General features: G+C 16.6%; 6 protein-coding genes across 6 annotated transcripts; 3 read left to right on the forward strand and 3 right to left on the reverse strand.

Annotated features, from left to right (window-relative positions):
* Positions 1-495: 495 nt before the first annotated feature.
* On the forward strand, positions 496-1,907 carry PADL01_0828300 (conserved protein, unknown function; the record flags this gene model as incomplete). The annotated part of the gene is made up of 7 exons (XM_028681638.1): positions 496-651; positions 835-936; positions 1,033-1,125; positions 1,226-1,316; positions 1,420-1,490; positions 1,639-1,734; positions 1,866-1,907. The coding sequence occupies 7 exons, from the start codon at positions 496-498 to the stop codon at positions 1,905-1,907; spliced, it is 651 nt and encodes a 216-aa protein (XP_028537996.1).
* A 737-nt stretch (positions 1,908-2,644) lies between these two features.
* Positions 2,645-3,463, forward strand: PADL01_0828400 (prohibitin, putative; the record flags this gene model as incomplete). The annotated part of the gene is made up of 1 exon (XM_028681639.1): positions 2,645-3,463. The coding sequence occupies one exon, from the start codon at positions 2,645-2,647 to the stop codon at positions 3,461-3,463; it is 819 nt and encodes a 272-aa protein (XP_028537997.1).
* Positions 3,464-4,453: 990 nt separating this feature from the next.
* Positions 4,454-5,028, forward strand: PADL01_0828500 (U6 snRNA-associated Sm-like protein LSm8, putative; the record flags this gene model as incomplete). Its single annotated transcript, XM_028681640.1, has 4 exons — positions 4,454-4,487; positions 4,573-4,735; positions 4,820-4,898; positions 5,017-5,028. The coding sequence occupies 4 exons, from the start codon at positions 4,454-4,456 to the stop codon at positions 5,026-5,028; spliced, it is 288 nt and encodes a 95-aa protein (XP_028537998.1).
* A 520-nt stretch (positions 5,029-5,548) lies between these two features.
* PADL01_0828600 (prolyl 4-hydroxylase subunit alpha, putative) lies at positions 5,549-6,874 on the reverse strand (the record flags this gene model as incomplete). The annotated part of the gene is made up of 1 exon (XM_028681641.1): positions 5,549-6,874. One exon carries the CDS (start codon positions 6,872-6,874, stop codon positions 5,549-5,551), a length of 1,326 nt encoding a protein of 441 aa, XP_028537999.1.
* Positions 6,875-7,546: 672 nt separating this feature from the next.
* PADL01_0828700 (conserved Plasmodium protein, unknown function) lies at positions 7,547-14,261 on the reverse strand (the record flags this gene model as incomplete). Its single annotated transcript, XM_028681642.1, is given in 2 exon segments — positions 7,547-13,303; positions 13,320-14,261. The coding sequence occupies 2 exon segments, from the start codon at positions 14,259-14,261 to the stop codon at positions 7,547-7,549; spliced, it is 6,699 nt and encodes a 2,232-aa protein (XP_028538000.1).
* Positions 14,262-17,464: 3,203 nt separating this feature from the next.
* On the reverse strand, positions 17,465-17,978 carry PADL01_0828800 (early transcribed membrane protein 8, putative; the record flags this gene model as incomplete). Its single annotated transcript, XM_028681643.1, has 2 exons — positions 17,465-17,651; positions 17,731-17,978. The coding sequence occupies 2 exons, from the start codon at positions 17,976-17,978 to the stop codon at positions 17,465-17,467; spliced, it is 435 nt and encodes a 144-aa protein (XP_028538001.1).
* Positions 17,979-21,716: the final 3,738 nt, after the last annotated feature.

The following is a 21,716-nucleotide window of genomic DNA, read 5'->3' on the forward strand; positions in this document are numbered from 1 at the left end:
AAGATGTCATATGTAGAATTTATATATGAATAATTTTAATGAATGTAAAAAAAAAAAAAAAAAAAAAAAAAAATTACATTGATAATGATATTCAATGGATATTTATTGTATGAATATTAAATGTCATAAAGATATGTCCATAACGATTATTTCATAAAGTGTCATAATAATATAAACAACAGTAAAATAAAAGATATATTATATATATATATAATCATTTTAATAACATACTTTAATATATATTAACAAATTTGAAATAAGATATATGAAGATAAAAAATTATAATATCTAATAAAATATAATTGATTAAAGATAATTAAAATAGAAATATTTATTATTATATATGTATATAAAGGAATTGTAACAATAAGAAATAAAATATAAGTATAAATATATATATATATATATATATATATATATATATATATATATTTATATTTATATATATTTATTATATTTCTTATTTTTTAATTTCATAAAATATTGTAATAAACGATGCCTCAATGGGGTGCAGGTAATACGAGAGCTATAGAAGCTCGTATGAGGAAAAAATTAGATAAAGACAAAAAGCAAAAAGAATTAGAAGAAAAAAAATTAGAAGAATACTGGAGAGATGATGATAAAAAGGTTCAGGCAAAAATGCAAAGAAAGGTAATAAATATATATAAAATAGTATGATTGATATTTTATAAAATGTTTTAGAGCAACAATATGACAAGCACAATGAAAGTGTATAATAATCCATATAATAATAATATAAAAAAAAAAAAAAAATATATATATATTTATATATATATATATATTTTTTTTTTTTTTTTTTTTTTTTTTTTTAAGATGGAGGCTGAAAATAAGAGGCAACAAAAATTGGATAGGAAGAAAGAATTAAAGGCTCTATATGGAGAAGAAGAAAAATCCATAAAATCAAATAAAGAGAGTGTAATTATAAATATATAAATATATATATGTGTATATATATATATATCATAAGATATTGTTATATTGTGTGTTCATATAATTTTATCCTCTTTTTAGAAATCTACAAATAAAAAGGTCACGCAATCTGAAATTCTTCAAAAATTAATTGAAGAGAAAAAGAAGGAACTTCAAGAAGAAAAAAAGAAAAAGGTACTTGAAGAAATTGGTTTTTTAAAAATGTTCTTGTATATATGTTTATAATTATGTTTTTGTTCATGTTAATGTTTCTTTTTTTTTTTTTTTTTTGAAGGAAAATTTAAATGTACATGAAATGGAATTAGAAGAGAATATAAATCACATACGTAGAAACGAACAAAATAATTACGACGAATATATATACGGTAAAAAAAAAAAAAATTAATGAAAAAGATCATAACATTTTTTTTTATACTATTATATATACAATGAATATAAAAATATATATGTTCTTATTTTATTTTGTAGCTACTGGAATTGATAATGTCATATCAGCTTTAGAAAATGTGTCCTTTGAAAAAACAAAAAGTGTTAAAGCTGTAAGTTAAAATAAAAATGTATAATAATATATAAATATGTAAATATATAAATATATTAGTTTTAAAAATATGTGCTAAACAGAATAATCAAATATAAAAATAATAATTATATATATATATATATATATATTGTTCGTTTATTTATTAGGCCTATAAAAAATTTGAAGAAGAAAATTTACCAATTATTAAAGAAGAACATAAGGGCTTGAAGTTATCTCAGTATAAACAAATGTTATGGAAGCAGGTAAAATTATATATAAAAAAAAAAAAAAAAAAAAAGGAATAGAAATATGCTTATTAAATGAAATTATTATATATATATATATATATATTTATATATATTTATTTAAATTTTTATAATTTTTATTTTTTTAGTTTAAAAAATCAGCTGAAAACCCTATGAATCAAAAGGAATAATTAATTTGTTTTTAATATATAAAGAATATATGTGGGGAATAAAATATTATTACATATAATGAAAATTTTTATTTTATATATATTATGATGTTATTATATATATATATATATATATATATATATTTATGCATATTCTTAATTTTTATACTTATATATTTGCACCTGTTGATGGATAATAATATTCAAATGTTATCATCTTTAATTTTTTTTTTTTTTTTTTTTTTTTTTTTTTTTTTTTCGAATAAATATATATATTATATATATATATATATATATATATATATATATATATTACATTATTTGATTTGAATTTTTTTTTTTTTTTTGCACTTTGTGTAAAAACGTTTAACTTTTTTATTAATTTAATTTTGAATGATTTATAAGTTAATATATATATATATATATATTATATAATTTTTATGATAATTATAATTTTGTAGATATAGTAACATTAAAATATATAGATAAGTATTTGAATTTTATACTAAAATAAAGGAATATATTTAATGTATCAAAAAATATATATATTTATGTATATTTTTTTTTTTTTAAGAATTATTTGAGTAGGCATATATATAACGTTGTATACAATTGATCAAAAAGAAAAAAAAAGAAAACATTATAATATATATATATATATATATATATATATATATATATTATTTATTACATATTTATATGTTTGATATCCTTGAGGACTTATAGTTTGATTGAGTTCAATTTTTTTTTTTTTATCGATGGAGAGAATATTATCTTCTATAGGTAAATTAAGTGTTGTGGCAGGGGGTCTTAGTTTAATTCCATATACATTTATATATGATGTAGATGGAGGTGAAAGATGTGTGATGTTTAATCGTTTTGGAGGTGTGAGTGAAAATACTTTTGGTGAGGGTAGTCATTTTTATGTGCCTTGGTTTCAAACACCATATATATATGATATAAAAATGAAACCTAAAGTAATAAATACGACAACAGGTACTCGAGATTTGCAAATTGTAACAATAAGTTTAAGATTATTATTTAGACCTCATACACAACATTTACCTTATTTACATAGTACTCTAGGACCTGATTATGATGAGAGAGTTTTACCTTCGATTGGAAATGAAGTACTTAAAGCTGTTGTTGCAAAATATAATGCTGAATCTTTATTAACACAAAGAGACAAGATATCAAAAGAAATAAGAGAAAGTATAACAGCAAGAGCTAAACATTTTAATATATTACTTGATGATGTAGCTATTACACATTTAAGCTATGGTAAAGAATTTGCTAAGGCTATTGAAGATAAACAAGTTGCGCAACAAGAAAGTGAAAGAGTAAAATTTATTGTAGCAAAAACTGAACAAGAAAAAATTGCTGCTGTTATTAAAGCACAAGGGGAAGCAGAAGCAGCAAAATTAATTTCATCAGCTGTTAAAGAGTATGGTAAAAGCTTAATAGAAATAAGGAAATTAGAAGCTGCTAGAGAAATTGCTGAAAATTTAAGTAAATCAAAAAATGTAACTTATTTTCCATCTAATTCAAATATTTTGTTAAATCCTAGGGATTTTTAAAAAAGCCCAAGATATACATGATATATATATATATATTTATTTATATTTTAAATAATTAATTTTATTTCATTGTATTTTATTTTATTTTATTTTTTTTGAATTTATCCATATAATTTTTAACTAATTCATTTTTTTATATACTCATATATGTGACAAAATTTTAAATATATATTTTAATTAAAGACCAAACTTTTTTTTAAAATTATTATACATATGATATGACATGTAGTCAGTCATTATTTAAAAATAATATTGGAGCATTCGTAAATTGTATACAAAAATTCATATTAAATTTATGTTTTTTTTTTTTTTTTTTTTTTTTTGAAATCTTGGTAACATAGCAGAAATGTGACATGTACGGAATGAATAAAGCATACATAAATATAATATATATATATATATATATTTATTTATTTATTTATTATAACATGTTGATAAAAAGAAATTTTATTTTAAAAATGTGGTAGTATAAAAATAATAAATATAAATAAAGTCAAATATAACTCTTTTAATTTTTCGAAATAATAAAAAAAAAAAAAAAATGTATTAAAATGTATGTTATTTTGACGTGTGCAATATATATTATATGTAGTTGATATATAATTTTTTCGAGGCCTTAAAAAAATATATATATATATATATATATAATAATATATAGTTGAAGAAAATAATATATATATTTGAGAAAAATATAATATGCCTTTTAAGGTGAGAAATATTTTTGTTAAATTGAAATTATCAATGAAAAAAAAAAAGAAAGAAAATAAATAAATTTATAAATATAAATAAATATATATATAAATATATATATTTCAGTTGATAATATAAGAATTCATTAATATTAATGATATAATTTTTTCGTTTTTTTTTCTTTTTTCTTTTTTTTTTTTTTTTTGTATTAAGAAAATATATTTGTAAAAAAAGAGTATAATAAAAAAATATATATATTTGTATATATAAAAAAAGTTTGAACATATAAGTTTCCTAAATATGAGTTCTATAAATATTGAGTCATACTTAGAAAGTAAGAGAAATGTTCTAATATTACATATATATATATATATATATGTATATTAATACATATTATTTTTATGTTTTTATTTTTTCAGATGAAATATTAGTAATAACAAATGATAGCCGAATATTCACAGGAAAATTAAAAGGCTTTGATCAGACGACAAATATAATTTTAGGAAATTGTCATGAGAGAATATATAAAGAATCATTGGAAAAAATAAGTTTGGGAGTATATATAATTAGAGGAGATACAGTGTAAAATAAAAATAAAAATAAAAATATATAAATAAAAATATATATATATATATATATAATATTTTTATATGTTTGCCTTTGTAGAACACTTATTGGAGAAATTGATGAAGATGTTGATAAAAACATTTTACATCAAAATATTAAACCCCAAATGTTAAAGCCGGTAAATTAAAAAAAAATATATATATATATAAAAATATATATAAAAATATATATATAAAAATATATATAAAAATATATATATATATAAATATATATATAAATATATATTTTTATTTTAGATTGTACACTAAAAATCTAACAAACGCTAACCCTTTATAAACATATAAAGCCATTTGTGTATTATTGAACATTTTATTATTAATAAGGATAATTAAAATAAATTATAAATAATGAATAAAATATTCTTAATTCACATAAAAAAAGATGAAAAAGGAAAGGAAAAAAAAAAACAAAAAACAAAAAACAAAAAAGTATGAATGAATGAAAAAAAAAAAAAAAAAAAAAAAAAAAAGAGTGAAAAATTTATATAATTTAATTATAAAATATATATATATATATATATATATATATATATATTTAAAAATAACAGATTATATTCCTATCCACAACAAGATGGATAAATAAATGGAGAATAATAATAATTAAGTTACCCATATATTACAACATATGAATAGTTTTTCATTTTTCCAAATTATTTGTCTTGTAATTTATATATATATTTTTTTTTTTACTATATATAAATATGTCTACATAGTAATAATTTACATACATATATATATAATATATGTATCTCCATGTTTATGTTTATGATTATATATTTCTAACAATATTTACGTTAAAAAAACAATTAATAACATATTTATACTGTTCAGTTACCCTATTTCCTTGATGCACCATTGTCATATCGGCTATATATGTATTTCCTAGTTCATCATAAACTAGATCAATTGAATATTTTTGTAAATTATTTTTATCGTTTAGAAAATTAACTAGATCTTTTTTCTTTTTAAGAACATGATTTGGATTTGAGTTATCATTAAAATTTTCATTTGTATTTATACATTTCTTGTTTGTTGTTGTATTATTTTTTAAGAAGAACCCATCTTGAAATGGATTATGAAATGATGTTGTGGGTGTTTGATTTTCATTTGTATAAGCTGATGGATAATATACTTTTGCACTATCAGTTAGAAATACCGAAGAATTATTATTTTCATCTAAAATATGATTATATTTATTATTTTGTTCTTCATATGTTATTTGATTTATTTTATTAATACAATATGTAATTGCATATTCATCATCTACAGATATATTATTATACCAGAAAACACCTGAACCTTGTATGGGTTTAATAGATAAATTATGACAAGGGAATATAGTTTCTCCATCTTTATCAACATCATTTAAATATATTAAAAGTGTAGCTCTTCTAAAAGATCCATCATGATGTAAATTAAAATAATTATTTTTTTCATATTTCACAATGGCTAGAGGTTCTAAATAACATAATGGTATCTTAACCAAATTACAAATTGTATTTTCTAATTCTATTATATTTTCATCTTTTGTATATACTATAGAACTCTCTGCATCAATTTGATTATCTTCAATTACTGATCTACTTCTTAATGTATATAAAAATACAGTTGAACTAGTACGATTGATTGAATTTGTCAATTTATAATTTTCTTGTTTATCATTTGAATATCCAATAGATGTTTTACTTCTTTTATATTTATTTGCACATAAAGATAATATTTTTTCAATTGTTTTTTTATCTACTATATTATATATTATACTCATATTCTGTGGATTTAATTGGATTTTAAAAAATACTTTTGTATTTTCATCATTTGTATAACTATCATCACCTTCACTATCATTCATTTGATTTTCATTACTTAAATATAATAAATAAGAAGAATACTTTTTATAAAAATGTATATTCTTTTCATTTATTACTTTCTTAATTATTGTCTGCATATCATCACTATATTTTATTTCGTTATCATATAAATTAACACTAAAATCATCCTTACCACTTTTTAAAGGTTCTTCAGTTTTTTTGGAATTCTCCACGTTTGTAAATTCTCGTGTGCTCGAGCATTTTATTATCGTTTTTTTTACATCCATATTTTTACGTGATATTTGAAGTGTTCAAGAAAACATTAGTAGTTCTTCAATAAAATATATAAATATAAATATATATATATATATATATATATTTATTTATTATATGATATAATATATATATAATATATTTGTAATATATATAATACATATAATACTTAATTGTACTTAATATATATATGTGTGTGTATGTGTGTAATATATATATATATATATATATAATAAATAATTATACTTGATATAATATTATCATATTATTTAGATAATTTCTGTTTCATTTCATTTTTTTTTATAAATTATATATATATAATATAAAAATGGTTCATAATTCATGACCTGAATGTGTGTTTTTTTTTTTTTTTTTTTTTTTTTTTTTTTTATCATTATATTTTGGTTTGTATCTTTCTCTCTTGCTCTCTCCCACTTTTAATTTCTTTCTGTTTTTTTTTTATTTTTTAAAATTATTATAGTATTTTTCAATTTATATCCTTACTATTAGATAAATATATATATATATATATGTATATATTTAAGTATCATTTACACATTTTTTTTTTTTTTTTTTTTTTTTTTTTTTTTTTTTTTGTATTTTAATGTTTATAATATTTATTTATTCATTTGTTTCTTTTTCTTTATATTTATATTTATTTATTATTTTAATTTTATTTTTTTTTGTTAGGATAAACTAAAAAAATTCGATATATCATCTGCATCTCTAGAGAACTGATCAAATTTAAATTTTTTTTCTTTACCCTCAACTATTATAGTACTTGCATAGTCATCAACATGAGCTAAGAAATCCTCGGTTACATCATCATTAATATATATTTTTTTTTCGGTAGCATTAAAAAATGCTCTTTTAATTGCTAAATTATGATTTAGTGTTACTCTTTTGGTATTCATAAATTTATTTATGTTTTCTTTTGTTTGTATCTGTTTGTTTAGATGATTATTTTGATAGTTCTGTTTTTGTGTTACACTCTGATTATTATTATTATTATTATTTATATGTTTTATGTTTTGGTCATAACAATTTGTTGGTATATGATCATTTTGAAAATTAGGATATAAATATTTATGAATCATTTTTTTTTCATTATTATTATTTTTTTTTATATGATTATTTACCATTTTATTTACAATTTCTTTGTTTAATATTTGTTTTATTTTTTTTTTAATATTTTTTTCATGTGTTAAGATATCCTTAATAATATTATTGAGTTTTTCCTTTTTTTTAAAGATTTTTAGGTTATTTAATTTGGAAAATATCTCATTTTTACAATTCATTTTAATTTTGTTTTTTTTTTTTTGTGTTTTGATATATTTGTTATATTTTTTAAGAAATATTTTTTCCATACTTATTTTTTTCTTTTTTATCTTGATATTATCGCATTGTATGTTTTTTATATTATTGCTATGTATTTTTCTTAAGGATGAAAAATTGGATTTATTATTTTTTATTATTTTATTTTTGTTATTTATTCTTAAGAATAAATTATGATCACATTTATATTTTATCATTTTGGTGTGTTCTTCTGTTTTGAAGTGATGGTTATTTTTGTTTTCTTCCTTATTTATAATTATAATTTGAGAGTCTTCTTGATTTGTTTTTGTCATCTCTTTAAAAATATCAATATTATCAATATTATCAATATTATCAATATTATTATTATGATTAATATTATTATTATTAATATTATTTAATTTTTTGTTCATAAGAATCATTCTTAATATATTATATATTTGTTCGCCTTGTTGTATATTATTATTTTTTACAGTTATATCATTTGTGCACTGATTTTTTTTTATATATAATTTTTCAAATGATAGTTTGTTTTGATATATATTTTTTTTATTTTTCTTTTCTTTTAAGATTGATTTTATTATTATACTATTGAAATGATTTTTGTTTCTTTTGTCTACTATATTTAATATTTCATTTTTAAATTTATAAGTGTTCTTATTTTTTTTTTTTTTTTCTATCATATTTTTTGTATATTCTGTTACATTTGATTTTGTTGTTTGAAGGTTAGGTGTATTTAAATTTTTATTTAAATCATTATTTATATTTATAATTATATTTAAATTATTATATGTCTGATTCATATTTTTTATTTTTTCAAATCCCAAATGTGTATTTATTAAGTTGTCTAATGTTATATTTGTTTTATGTTCTCCTGGTTTTATTATATTTTTTTTTTTCATATGATATGTATTATTTTTTCTTTTCTTCTTTTTCATTTTTTTCATTATTTTTTTGATATCTTTTTTTATTATAGAAATATCATGTTGTAGGTGTTCATATGTTGTACCATTTATTGTAGATGTTGTTGTTTCTTTTACGATATTATGATTGATTATTTTGTTTGTTGTCTTATTTATATGATTATTTATAACATTGTTGTTTATATTGTTTATGTGTTTATATAATATATTATTATTTATATTTTTATATAGCATTTTATTTATTGTATTATTTACATTTTTATTAATAATTTTGTTTTTTATTTTCTTATATAATATATTATTTATATTTTTATGTAGAGTTTTATTTATTGTCTTATTTGTTATATTATTTATTATTTTGTTGAAGATCTTTTTAATTTTTTTATTCAGCTGGTTATGTATTCTTTTATTTATAATTTTTTTAATCCTTTTTTTTATTGTCTTATTTGTAACTTTATTGATATAATTTTTAATCTTATTATTAATTTGTTTATTAAGATTTTGATATATATTGTTATATATATTATGATATATATTATGATATATATTGTTATATATATTTTGATATATATTGTGATATATATTTTGATATATATTGTCATATATATTTTGATATATATTGTCATATATATTTTGATATACATTTTTGTCTATATTTTTTTTTTTATTATTTTTTTTTTTTGTATGTTGTTTCATATTTTTATTTTTTCTTATAAAATATTTTATTTTTTTTGTTCTTAATATATTATTATGATTCATAATATTATAATATATATATTTTTGAATATGTCCAAGATTTGTTCTTGTAATAAAAAAGGAAATATATTTTTTTATTTCTTCAAACCTTTTATTCACATTATTTTTTATATCATCTTTTCTACATCTAGTTTGTATGTTTGTGTGTGTATGGTTATATATATTTTTTCCCTTATAAATTTTTTTTTTTTTTTGAATACTTTTTTTTTGTTTGTATATTTTATATGTATTTATATTTTTGATATATTCTTTATCTTTCTTTATTTGTTTTAAGTATAATATGTTATAAAATACCTGATTGTTATATGAACATATATTTTTTATGTTTCTTATGTTTTTACAATTTTTTCTTTCTATTGATATTTGATAAAATATTTTGTAATTCATATAACTAATTTTTTTATATAAGTCACCATATGTACAAATAAAATTGATAGTCCTGAATATGTGAATTGTTTTTTTTTTATTTTGAATATATATTAAAAAAAAAGAATTTATAAGTCCTTTATTATATATAAGAACTATATTCAGATGTCTATCAATTCTGTTTTTGAAAATATTATATGTGTGTTTATAATGTAATACTGCATCTTGGTTATATAAAAAGAAAAGTGGATGATTTATAATATAAAAATTATATAAATATATAAAATATATATAATATAAACCATATATATAATATATACAATATATACAATATATATGATATATATAATATATATGATATATATAATATATATATATTTTGTCTTTCCTTTCTTTTCTCTTTCCTTTTTTAATATCACATTTTATGTCTCCATATTGATAACACCTAATCTGATTATTACTTTTAAGAGATTTATTTATTCTGTGGAAGTACATTATATTTATTCTTATAATATATATATAATACTTTTTATAATATATATTATATATATTAATAAATATAATTTGTAGAAATAATATATTTTTTTTTATAATGATAATATATATTTTGTTTATATTATTGTATTTAATTATGTATATATTAATATACATTCTCTTGTCTATCATAATATTTTTATTTTGAATTATAATATGATTTATTTTATTGTCTTCTATTATATTGATATTAATTTTTTTTTTCTTCTTTTGAATTTTTTTATTATAACTATTATATATTATAGATTTATATAGAATATAATTTGTGATAGTCTCTTTTTTTGTTTTATATATATATGTAATTTTTTTTTTGTTTATATATATTATTTGTATTATATATATGAACATAAATATGTATATTTTATATAGCACCATATGTTTTATTACATTTATCGGTCTATTATATATATTAATAATTAAATTATTATTATATTTTTTTTTTATACTAATAGAATTATTTAAACTTTTTTTGTATTCTTCCATTTTATTCCTTCTTATTAAAAGAATTAAAAAATATAAGTACATTTTTTTTATATACAAAATATATTTATTATATTCTATACATGAAATATATGAATATTTTTTATTTAAAATATTATTATTTTGAATGTCTATATGATTCTTTACCTTGGGTGTATATTTATTTAACTTCATTTTGTTTAAAAATAATAAAAATTTATTTTCTTTAATTTTAAATTTATTTACTATTATAATAATAGACTGATGTTTTTTGTTTATTATTTTTTTTTTGTCATATATATAAATATATTTTTTTTGTATTCTTTTTTTTATTGGTGTATATATATATTTTTTTTTATCCTTATTAATTTGATTAATTTTATTTTTATTTTGATCTTTTGGTTTCAATTCGATGAATTCATTTTTAATACCCTTATGTTGCTCTGACAACATTTTATAATATAATTTTTTTTTTTCCTTTATATTTTTATCTTCTATTTTATTGTTATTCATATTAATGTGTATATGGTTATATAAATTTCTATATTTATTTATATTGGAGAAGTGATTTTTTTTTTTTTTTTCTAGATCATTTGGTTGTTCAATAATATTAAAGAATAATGGATCTATTTTATTATACTCATTGTAATTATTTATGTGTGTATTATATGTTTTATTCTTTTCATATATATTTGAAATATTGGTTTTTATATTTGAAACCATATTATATGATAGTTGATTATTTACATTTTGTATTTGTTTATAAAAGTTCAAACTTTTTAAATTCTTCTGATCTGCTTTAATATTTTTATCTGATGTAATTATATAATTAGAATTATTTTTAATTCTAGTGGTCATGTCATCGTGTTGTTTTTTTTTTTGATATGCTGAACAATCACCATTTTTATATTTATTCATGTTAATGTTTTTCTTATATATTTCTTCATCATCATTATTTAAATGTAATAATAAGTTTTTTCCTTTTTTGTCATTATATGTATATATATTTTTATACTTTATACATACGTTTCTGTTTTGATTATCTTTTTTATAAACTTGATATGTGTCTGAGATATTATGACATTTTGTTTCTTGCTTATGATTTATACTTTCTGAATATAAAATATTATTTTTTTTTAAGTTTTGATTACATAAAATATTATAATGATCATAGATCATATGATTACCATTTTCTTTATTTTTTACATTTATATTAATATTTTTGTGTGAATAATTTTTATATGTATTACTTTGATTTTTTTGTTGTATTATATATTTTATGTTGCAGTTGTCTTTTTTTATTATATTGATTGTTTCATTAGGTTTATTTGTTTGAATTTTTCTTTTTTTTAATAGTACATTAAAGATATTATTATTATAATCTTTATCTTGACTGTTATTTTTATATGATTTTATTTTAATATCATTTAATGAAGATATATTCAAATGTATAAATTTTCTCTTGAGTGATTTTTTAATTTTTTTTTTTTTTTCTTCTTGAATTGTTAAATCATTTATATTGTTTTGATTGTCTGAATTTTGTAAGAATTTTTTTATTTTCACTTTGTTTTTTTTTTTATTTATTAAATCGTATAATATACTTTCTTGGCTCTTTATAATATGAGGCTCTTCAATGAGATGGCTTTTATGTGTATTAACCTCTTTATTTTTTATTTTATTTACATTTACATTTATATTATTATATTTTTTTTTTGTTGTTGATAAATTATTATTTTTTTTGAGTTTGTCTTCATTAATATATTCATTATGATTAGACATATTATTTGTTTTTAATGTAGCTTTATTATATTGTGTTAGTATAGGATATTTTATTTTATCATTCATATTATTTATTATATTTTTATTTTTAACCGTAACTTTTTTATTTATATATTTAGACGTTTGATTATTCTTATTAATTTGTTCACATATGAATATATTTTTATAAATATCATTTTGCTTATTTATTTGTGCCTTAATTTTTTTAATATTATTTTTGAGGGCTTGATATTTTTTTGTCTTTTCTGTATTATTAAGGGTGTTATTAATTTTTGTTTTTTCTTTTATATTTGTTATAGGATATAATTCTATAAAATCATTATATATAACTTTTTTCATATTTATTTTTGTTATCAATATTTTGATTACTTTTTATTCTTGATATATTATTAGTTTTTATTATTTCTTTTTTGTTGTTGAATGTATAATTATTATTTAGATTTTCTTGTTCTTTGATAATACGCTTTTTTTTTAATTTATCTTTTTTGTTTATTTCTCCATATGATATATCTTTTGTTTTTTCATTATTACAATGTTGTTTTGTTTGTATGATATGTTTTTTTTTTGTACCTTTCTTAAGATAAGAAGAATTATTTAAAATTTCGATGTTTTTGATTTTGATTTTGATTTTTTTTTGTTTTTGTTCTTTTATTTTTTGACTAATTATTACTTTTTCCTTTTTGAAAAACAAATTTTCTGTCTTATTGTTTATTATAAATCTAGATTGGAGTTCATTATTTTTTTTTATGTTCATATTATTATTTTTATTTCCTACTTTGATATTTTTTTTTTGGACACATTCTTTTTTTATATCTTTTTTGTTATGTTTAATTAGTATTAACTTTTCTGTTGCATATTTTTTAAAAGGCATTTTTTCTTTTTTTTTTGTTTCATTTGTATTATCAACCTTTTTTGATAACATGTATGTTTTTTTATTTCTTCCCATCTCATCATTTTTATTTGTACATTTTTTTTTATTAATAATTTTTTTTTCTTTATATAAATAATTCTGGTTATTATCTACATTTTTATAAATATCATTACTTTTATATGTTTTAATATTACCCTTTTTTTTTATATCATTACTATAATATTTAGGATCATAATTTTTATATGTTATAGCTTTTTCTTTTTTAAATATTTCATCCTTTTCCTTATGTATGTATTTTTTTTGACATATATATTGAGGTGAAAAAATGTTGGGCTCATAATCGATTCGTAAATATTTTATAGCATCAGGATTGCATGTTTTGTTTTCATGTATCAACATGGTAAGGATGGTTTATATAAACATTGATACACATATATATATATATATATGTATATATTTATTTATTTATTTATATTATTGTCTTCCAAACGGTATGTCATATATTCAATGATATTATATCATATAATTTTTTTATTTTTTTTGGTCTTTTATATATTATAATGATTATACTTTTTTTCTTGGTGTGATAAAAAAAAGGTATAATGTTCTTATGAATAAACTCTATATTGTTATATATATATGATACATATGATACAATTGAAGGCTGAAAAAATATGACAACAAATTGTTTTTATTCTTGGATGACAAATATGAGGACATAAGAAAAGACAAATATAAATAAATATATATATATGTAAGACAATAAAGTTACGATATTGTTTTATGTGTTAATACATGGTATCAATCCTTATTCCCTTAAAATTAAAAAAAAAAAAAATATATGGCCTTCTAGGATCATGCGCATAATTAATATATATTCTTATATATAATAGTTTTTTTTTTTTTTTTTTTTTTTTTTTTATTTTTTTTTTCTTTTTTTTTTTTTTTTTTTTTTTTTTTTTTTTTATTTTTTTTTTTTTTTTTTTTTTTTTTTTTTTTTTTTTTTCTTTTTTTTTTTTTTTTTTTTTTTTTTTTTTTTTTTTTTTCTTTTTTTTTTTTTTTTTTTTTTTTTTTTTTTTTTTTTTTCTTTTTTTTTTTTTTTTCGAATTATTTCTTTTCAATTTGTAATTATTAATATAAAAAAATATTATACTTCAAATATATTTATATATTTTCTGTATTCCTACTTAAAAATAATTAAAATAAATAAAAAAATAAATTAAAATAATATGTTTATATTTATTTATATTTTATTATTTTTTTTTTTTTTTTTTTTTATGTCTAATATGTAATATTCACCAATCAGGCTTTGTGCTTATAACAATTGGACAAGTTCAAATTATTATGACAAATAAATAAATAAATATATATATACTTAATTATTATGATTTATATTTTTTCTTAGCAACATATTCTTATATTATTTTTAATTATATTATAAATTTTTCTTATTATTAAGAACTGTACATATATATATATATATACCATCAATCCTAATTTTTTTTTTTTTTTCTTATATTATTTTTATGGACTTTATAAAATAAAACTAACTCTTGTCTTTTTATAATATACACAAATTTTTATAAACGCTAAAATATATACATATTATATCATATTTATAATTATTATATATATATATTTATTATATTTGTCTTTTCTTATGTCCTCAATATTTGTCATCCAAGAATAAAAACATTTTGTTGTCATATTTTTTCAGCCTTCAATTGTAATCATAATGTATTCATATATATATAACCAATATAGAGATTTAATTCATAAGAACATTATACCTTTTTATTCACACCAAGAAAAAAAGTATAATCATTATAATATATAAAAGACAAAAAAAAATAAAAAAATTATATGATAATAATATCATTGAATATATGACATACCGTTTGGAAGACAATAATATAAATAAATTAAATAAATATATCATATATAATATATATATGTGTTCAATGTTTAATAAACTCATTCACTTACCATGTTTGATACATGAAACAAAACAATGCATCTGAAATGCTATTAAAATATTTTTTTAATTTAACTCAATATTACATGAAACATAGAGAGCATAGGACCTTTTTTTTTATAAAGAATATTCTCATATTTTAAAAAAATTGAATTAAAATACTTGCAAAATTCCTTAAAAGCTTTATATATTAATACAAGTATACTTTTCATTAATCAATGAAGAAAACATAATGAAATAGGTTACTGAATCAACATACATATATGTTATTACTTTCAAAAATGTATGATATTTGAATATCCTCATATTATTCATCATTTTCATACACAAAAATAGCTAGTCAGCTAGCCAAAAAAAACAATAATAATAATTATAATATAAGATAAATATATATATATATATATTATATATTAGTATAAAATATATATATGTGATTATCAATTTAATTTATAAGTATTTATAAAAAATATATTTTGCAAAAAAATACTTTTAAAATATTTAATTCCATATTTATAGTTATTTTTTTTTTTTTTTTTTCCTTCATTATTTTTAATTATACACATATAAAACTATAACATATTTATGCTTTAATTTTATACTTTGTATTTTTTATTATTTATTCTTTAATTTTTTAATGGCAAATATACTATGAACATATTTATTATATATAAACATTAATATTTCCATAATAAATAATAAAGCACATCACAATATTGCGTTAAACAAAAAAATAAATAAAAAAAAAAAGGTAACAAATGATTATATAAATAATTCAATTTTGAACAACTTGACCACCATTGTAAACATAAATAAAATACAAAAAACTAATAAGGTATTTTCTTAAAAAATTATTAATATTTTTATGTTATATTAAAAAAAAATCATTAAAATTATTATTTAACTGTTTGATATAAGTTCCCATTACATCTTATATAAGAAAATATTACATTTATAAAATTTAGCAACTTGATATATATATATATATATTATATATATTATAATAAGTATTTGACGATTGGACGAAAATATAAACATATGCACATTGGTAATTATAAAGATACTTATATGTAAATAAATAAATAAATAAATATATATATATATATTATAATATATATTTGCTAATCACATATTTTTATAATAATCTTTTAAATAAATAATGCTCAGTTGATATTCATTGTGAGTTTTCTTAAAAAAAAAAAAAAATTTATTTTAACATGTACACCAAAATTTTAAAACGAACAGAAAAATGTATTATAATATACAAATGTCAATCTAAATAAATTAGAATGAATAAGAAACAGTTCGTCTAATATGTAAGATGTGAAATAAGGAAATGTATTAAATCAAACTTGAATAAAATCAAAAAAAAAAGATAAAAAAAATAGGAAAAATAAAATTTTCTTATTGTGAAATTATGTACATGGAAAACAAAATGATAATAACTATATGAAACATTATATATATATATATATATATATATTATTTGTTTATCTTTTATTATATTTAATATATATATATATATATTTTTTTTTTTTATGTATATTCACTTTTCATAAATATCACTTACTACAAATGGAATATAATAAGGTTATCTATACAAATTAATATAACAAATAAATTGAATTATCTAAGGAAATATAGCTAGTCTTTCTACATTAAATCGAATATAAGGAATCAATGATATAATTCCCGTTCTTGTTGCCATGATAAATTTAATTTCATCTTTAATATTCTGTTTATAATATTTTTTAAATGTTTCCTCAGTAGGAACAGCATTATCTAGTTTCACTCCTCTATGAATGCCAACTTTACATCTGTATTTCCTTGATTCACAGTTTCCATAACAATATCATAAAGTGTATCATTTAATTCTGAATTAATTCCATATGGAACTTTTTGTTGCTTGAGGTCAAATAAATACCTCTCCTATAAGTGATATTAATGCTAAGGCTCCTATAGCTTGCTCCTGATATAAGAGCCATTTTCTTTTTTTTATCATATTTATCTAATTTTAAATTTACTATACTTAATTTATCTTTAACCCATTCCTTCGCAAAATCCCTTTTTACAACATACAAGGGGAAAATAAATTCAAAACAAACAAAAAAAAATAGCAAAAGAGAAAAAATAGAAACTTTCATTTTTAATAACAAAAACAAAAAAAAAAAAAAAAAAAAAAAAAAAAAAAAAAATTATATATATATATATTATATATATATATATATAATATTATGATACGTATATATATTTATATATTGATAATATTCATATATCTATGGATTAAAAAAAAAAAAAAAAATTATATTAAATGAGATAACATGAATCTATAAAAATTATAAATAAAAAAATAAATATATAAAAATATATATATTTTATTTTTTTTTTATTATTAATTTATTTATTCAAAATATAATATTTCTTTATTCTTAATATATATATATATATATACAAACACATAAATGTGTCCACATTTTTTTTTTTTTTTTTTTTTTTTTTCTTGTAATTCCTCATTTTGTATTATAAACTTATTTATATATTTTGCATGTATAACTAAAAAAAAAAAAAAAAAAAAAAAAAAAAAGTCATAAAATGTGGACAAATTTGTATTAATATATGATTATTCGTATTTATAAAAAAAAAAAAAAAAAAAAAAAAAGAACATCATAAAATGTGGACAAATTTGTATTAATATATGATTATTCGCATATATAAAAAAAAAAAAAATTAAAGGATAACAAGTATTTATGTGGCTTTAACAAAAAAATAAAATAATATAATAATAATAAATAAATATACATACACTAATATATTTATACTTATTTCATTACTTTATATTAAAGGCATATACTGAATAATATAAATTTGATACCTTTACTTCTTAAAAATCAAAAATAATAATAAGTATAGAGTGTTATTAAAAAAATGGTATAAATAAGCACGTACTTTCTATCAATAAAAATTAATAAAACTCAAAAAAATATTACTGTATTGTATATTCTTTAATTTTGGAGACAAGGCTAATTCAAAAATATACTTAAAATATTATTCAAACATATATATATATATATACACATATATATGTATGTATTTATTTATTTGTTGATTAATATGAACATATAACAAAAGCCTATTATATATATAAAAACATATATATATATATATATTAATATGAGGATATATTTAATTTATTTATTTATTTTTATTTAATTCGCTGTTATTAAGACATTATACATTAACTAAATAATTGTCAATATATTAAAACTTAAAAATTTGAAACGTTCTTATATATAAGGAAAAGCACTTTAAATGCACAAGAGATTTAAAAATATCGTCCCTTCAAAAACATATAAATAAAGAATAAGTTCCTATACTATTTTTATTAATTTAAAATTGGAAAAAATTAAAATATAATTAAAGAAAAATCTTTAAAAATGAGTTTATTATATATGTGTATGCACGGTAATAACAAAAAAAAAAAAAAAAATAATAAGACAATAAAAGTTACATATTGTTATATGTGTTAATACATGTATCAATCCTTATTCCCTTAAAATAAAAAAAAAAAAATATATGCCTTCTAGATCATGCGCATAATTATATATATGTCTTATATACTAATAGAATTATTCTTATCAATTTGTATTTATTATATAAAAATATTATTTACTTCAATATATATATTATATATTTTTCTGTATTATCCTACTTAAAAATAAATTAAAAATAAATAAAAAATAAATAAAATAATATGTTTATATATTTATATTTTATTATTTTTTTTTTTTTTTTTTTGTCTAATATGTAATATTCACCATATCAGCTTTGTGCTTATAACAATTGGACAAGTTCAAATTATTATGACAAATAAATAAATAAATATATATATATATATTATGATTTATATATTTTTCTTAGCAACATATTTTATATTTTTTTAATTATATTATAAATTTTTCTTATATTAAGAACTGTACATATATATATATAATACCATCAAGTCCTAATTTTTTTTTTTTTTTTTTCTTATTTATTTTTTATGGACTTTAATAAAATAAACTAACTCTTGTCTTTTTATATATACACAAATTTTTATAACGCCTAAAATATATACATATATATATATATATATATATATATATATATATATATATTTATTATTGTCTTTTCTTATGTCCTCATATTTGTCATCCAAGAATAAAAACAATTTGTTGTCATATTTTTTCAGCCTTCAATTGTATCATATGTATCATATATATATAACAATATAGAGTTTATTCATAAGAACATTATACCTTTTTTTTATCACACCAAGAAAAAAAGTATAATCATTATAATATATAAAAGACCAAAAAAAATAAAAAAATTATATGATATAATATCATTGAATATATGACATACCGTTTGGAAGACAATAATATAAATAAATAAATAAATATATACATATATATATATAAAAAGACAAGAATTAGTTTATTTTATTAAAGTCCATAAAATAAAATAAGAAAAAAAAAAAAAAAAAATTAGGACTTGATGGTATTAATATATATATATGTACAGTTGTTAATATAAGAAAATTTATAATATAATTAAAAAATTAAAATATGTTCTAAGAAAAAATTATAAATCATTAATATATATATATAATATTTATTTATTTATTTAGTCATAATTAATTTGAACTTGTCCAATTGTTATTAAAGCACCAAAGCCTCGATATGGTGAATATTACATATTAGGACAAAAAAAAAAAAAAAAAAAAAAAATAATAAAATATAAATTATTATAAACATATATTTTATTTATTTTTTATTTATTTTTAATTTATTTTTAAGTAGGGATTAATACAGAAAAATATTAATATATTATTGAAGTAAATATTATTATATAATAAATACCAAATTTGATAAGAATATTCTATTAGTATTATTAAACTATTATATATTATGCGCATTGATCTTGAAGGGCATATATTTTTTTTTTTTTATTTTAAGGGAATAAGGATGGATAGCATGTATAACACATTATAACAATATGTAATTTTATTGTCTTATATTTTTTTTTTTTTTTTTTTGTTATTTTTTTTTTACCGTGCATACACTATATAATAAACTCATTTTTAAAGATTTTTCTTTTTAATATATATTTTAATTTTTTCAATTTTAAATAATAAAATAGTATAGGAACTTTATTTTCTTTAATTTATTATGTTTGGAAGGACGATATTTTTACAATTCTCTTATGGTGCATTTTAAAGTGGCTTTTACCTTTATAATATAAAGAACGTTTTCAAATTTAAGTTTTTAATATTATTCGACAATTTATTTTTATTTAATGGATATATGTCTTAATAACAGGCGAATTAAATAAAAATTAAATAAATTAAATTTAAATATATCCTCTATTAATATATAAATATATATATATCGGTTATTTATATATATAAAGGCTTTTGTTATATGTTTCATATTAATCAACAAATAAATAAATACACATATAATATGTGTACTATAATATTATTAAGTTTGAATAATATTTTAAGTATACTTTTGAATTAGCCTTGTCTCAAATTTAAAGAACATATACAATACAGGTAATATTTTTGAGTTTATTAATTTTTATTGATAGGAAAGTACGTGACTTATTATACCATTTTTTAATAAACTTAATATTACTTATTATTTATTTTTGATTTTTAAGAAGTAAAGGTATTCATTTATTATTATTCCAGTAATGCCTTTAATATAAAGTTGTAATGAAAAATAAGTATAAATATATTAGTGATGTATATTTATTATTAATTATTATTATTTTTATTTATTTTTTGTTAAAGCCACATAATACTTGTTATCCTTTAATTTTTTTTTTTATATATTGCGAAT

This window comes from Plasmodium sp. gorilla clade G2 (genome assembly GCF_900097015.1).
Source record: "Plasmodium sp. gorilla clade G2 genome assembly, chromosome: 8".
Lineage (NCBI taxonomy): Eukaryota > Apicomplexa > Aconoidasida > Haemosporida > Plasmodiidae > Plasmodium > Plasmodium adleri (nom. inval.).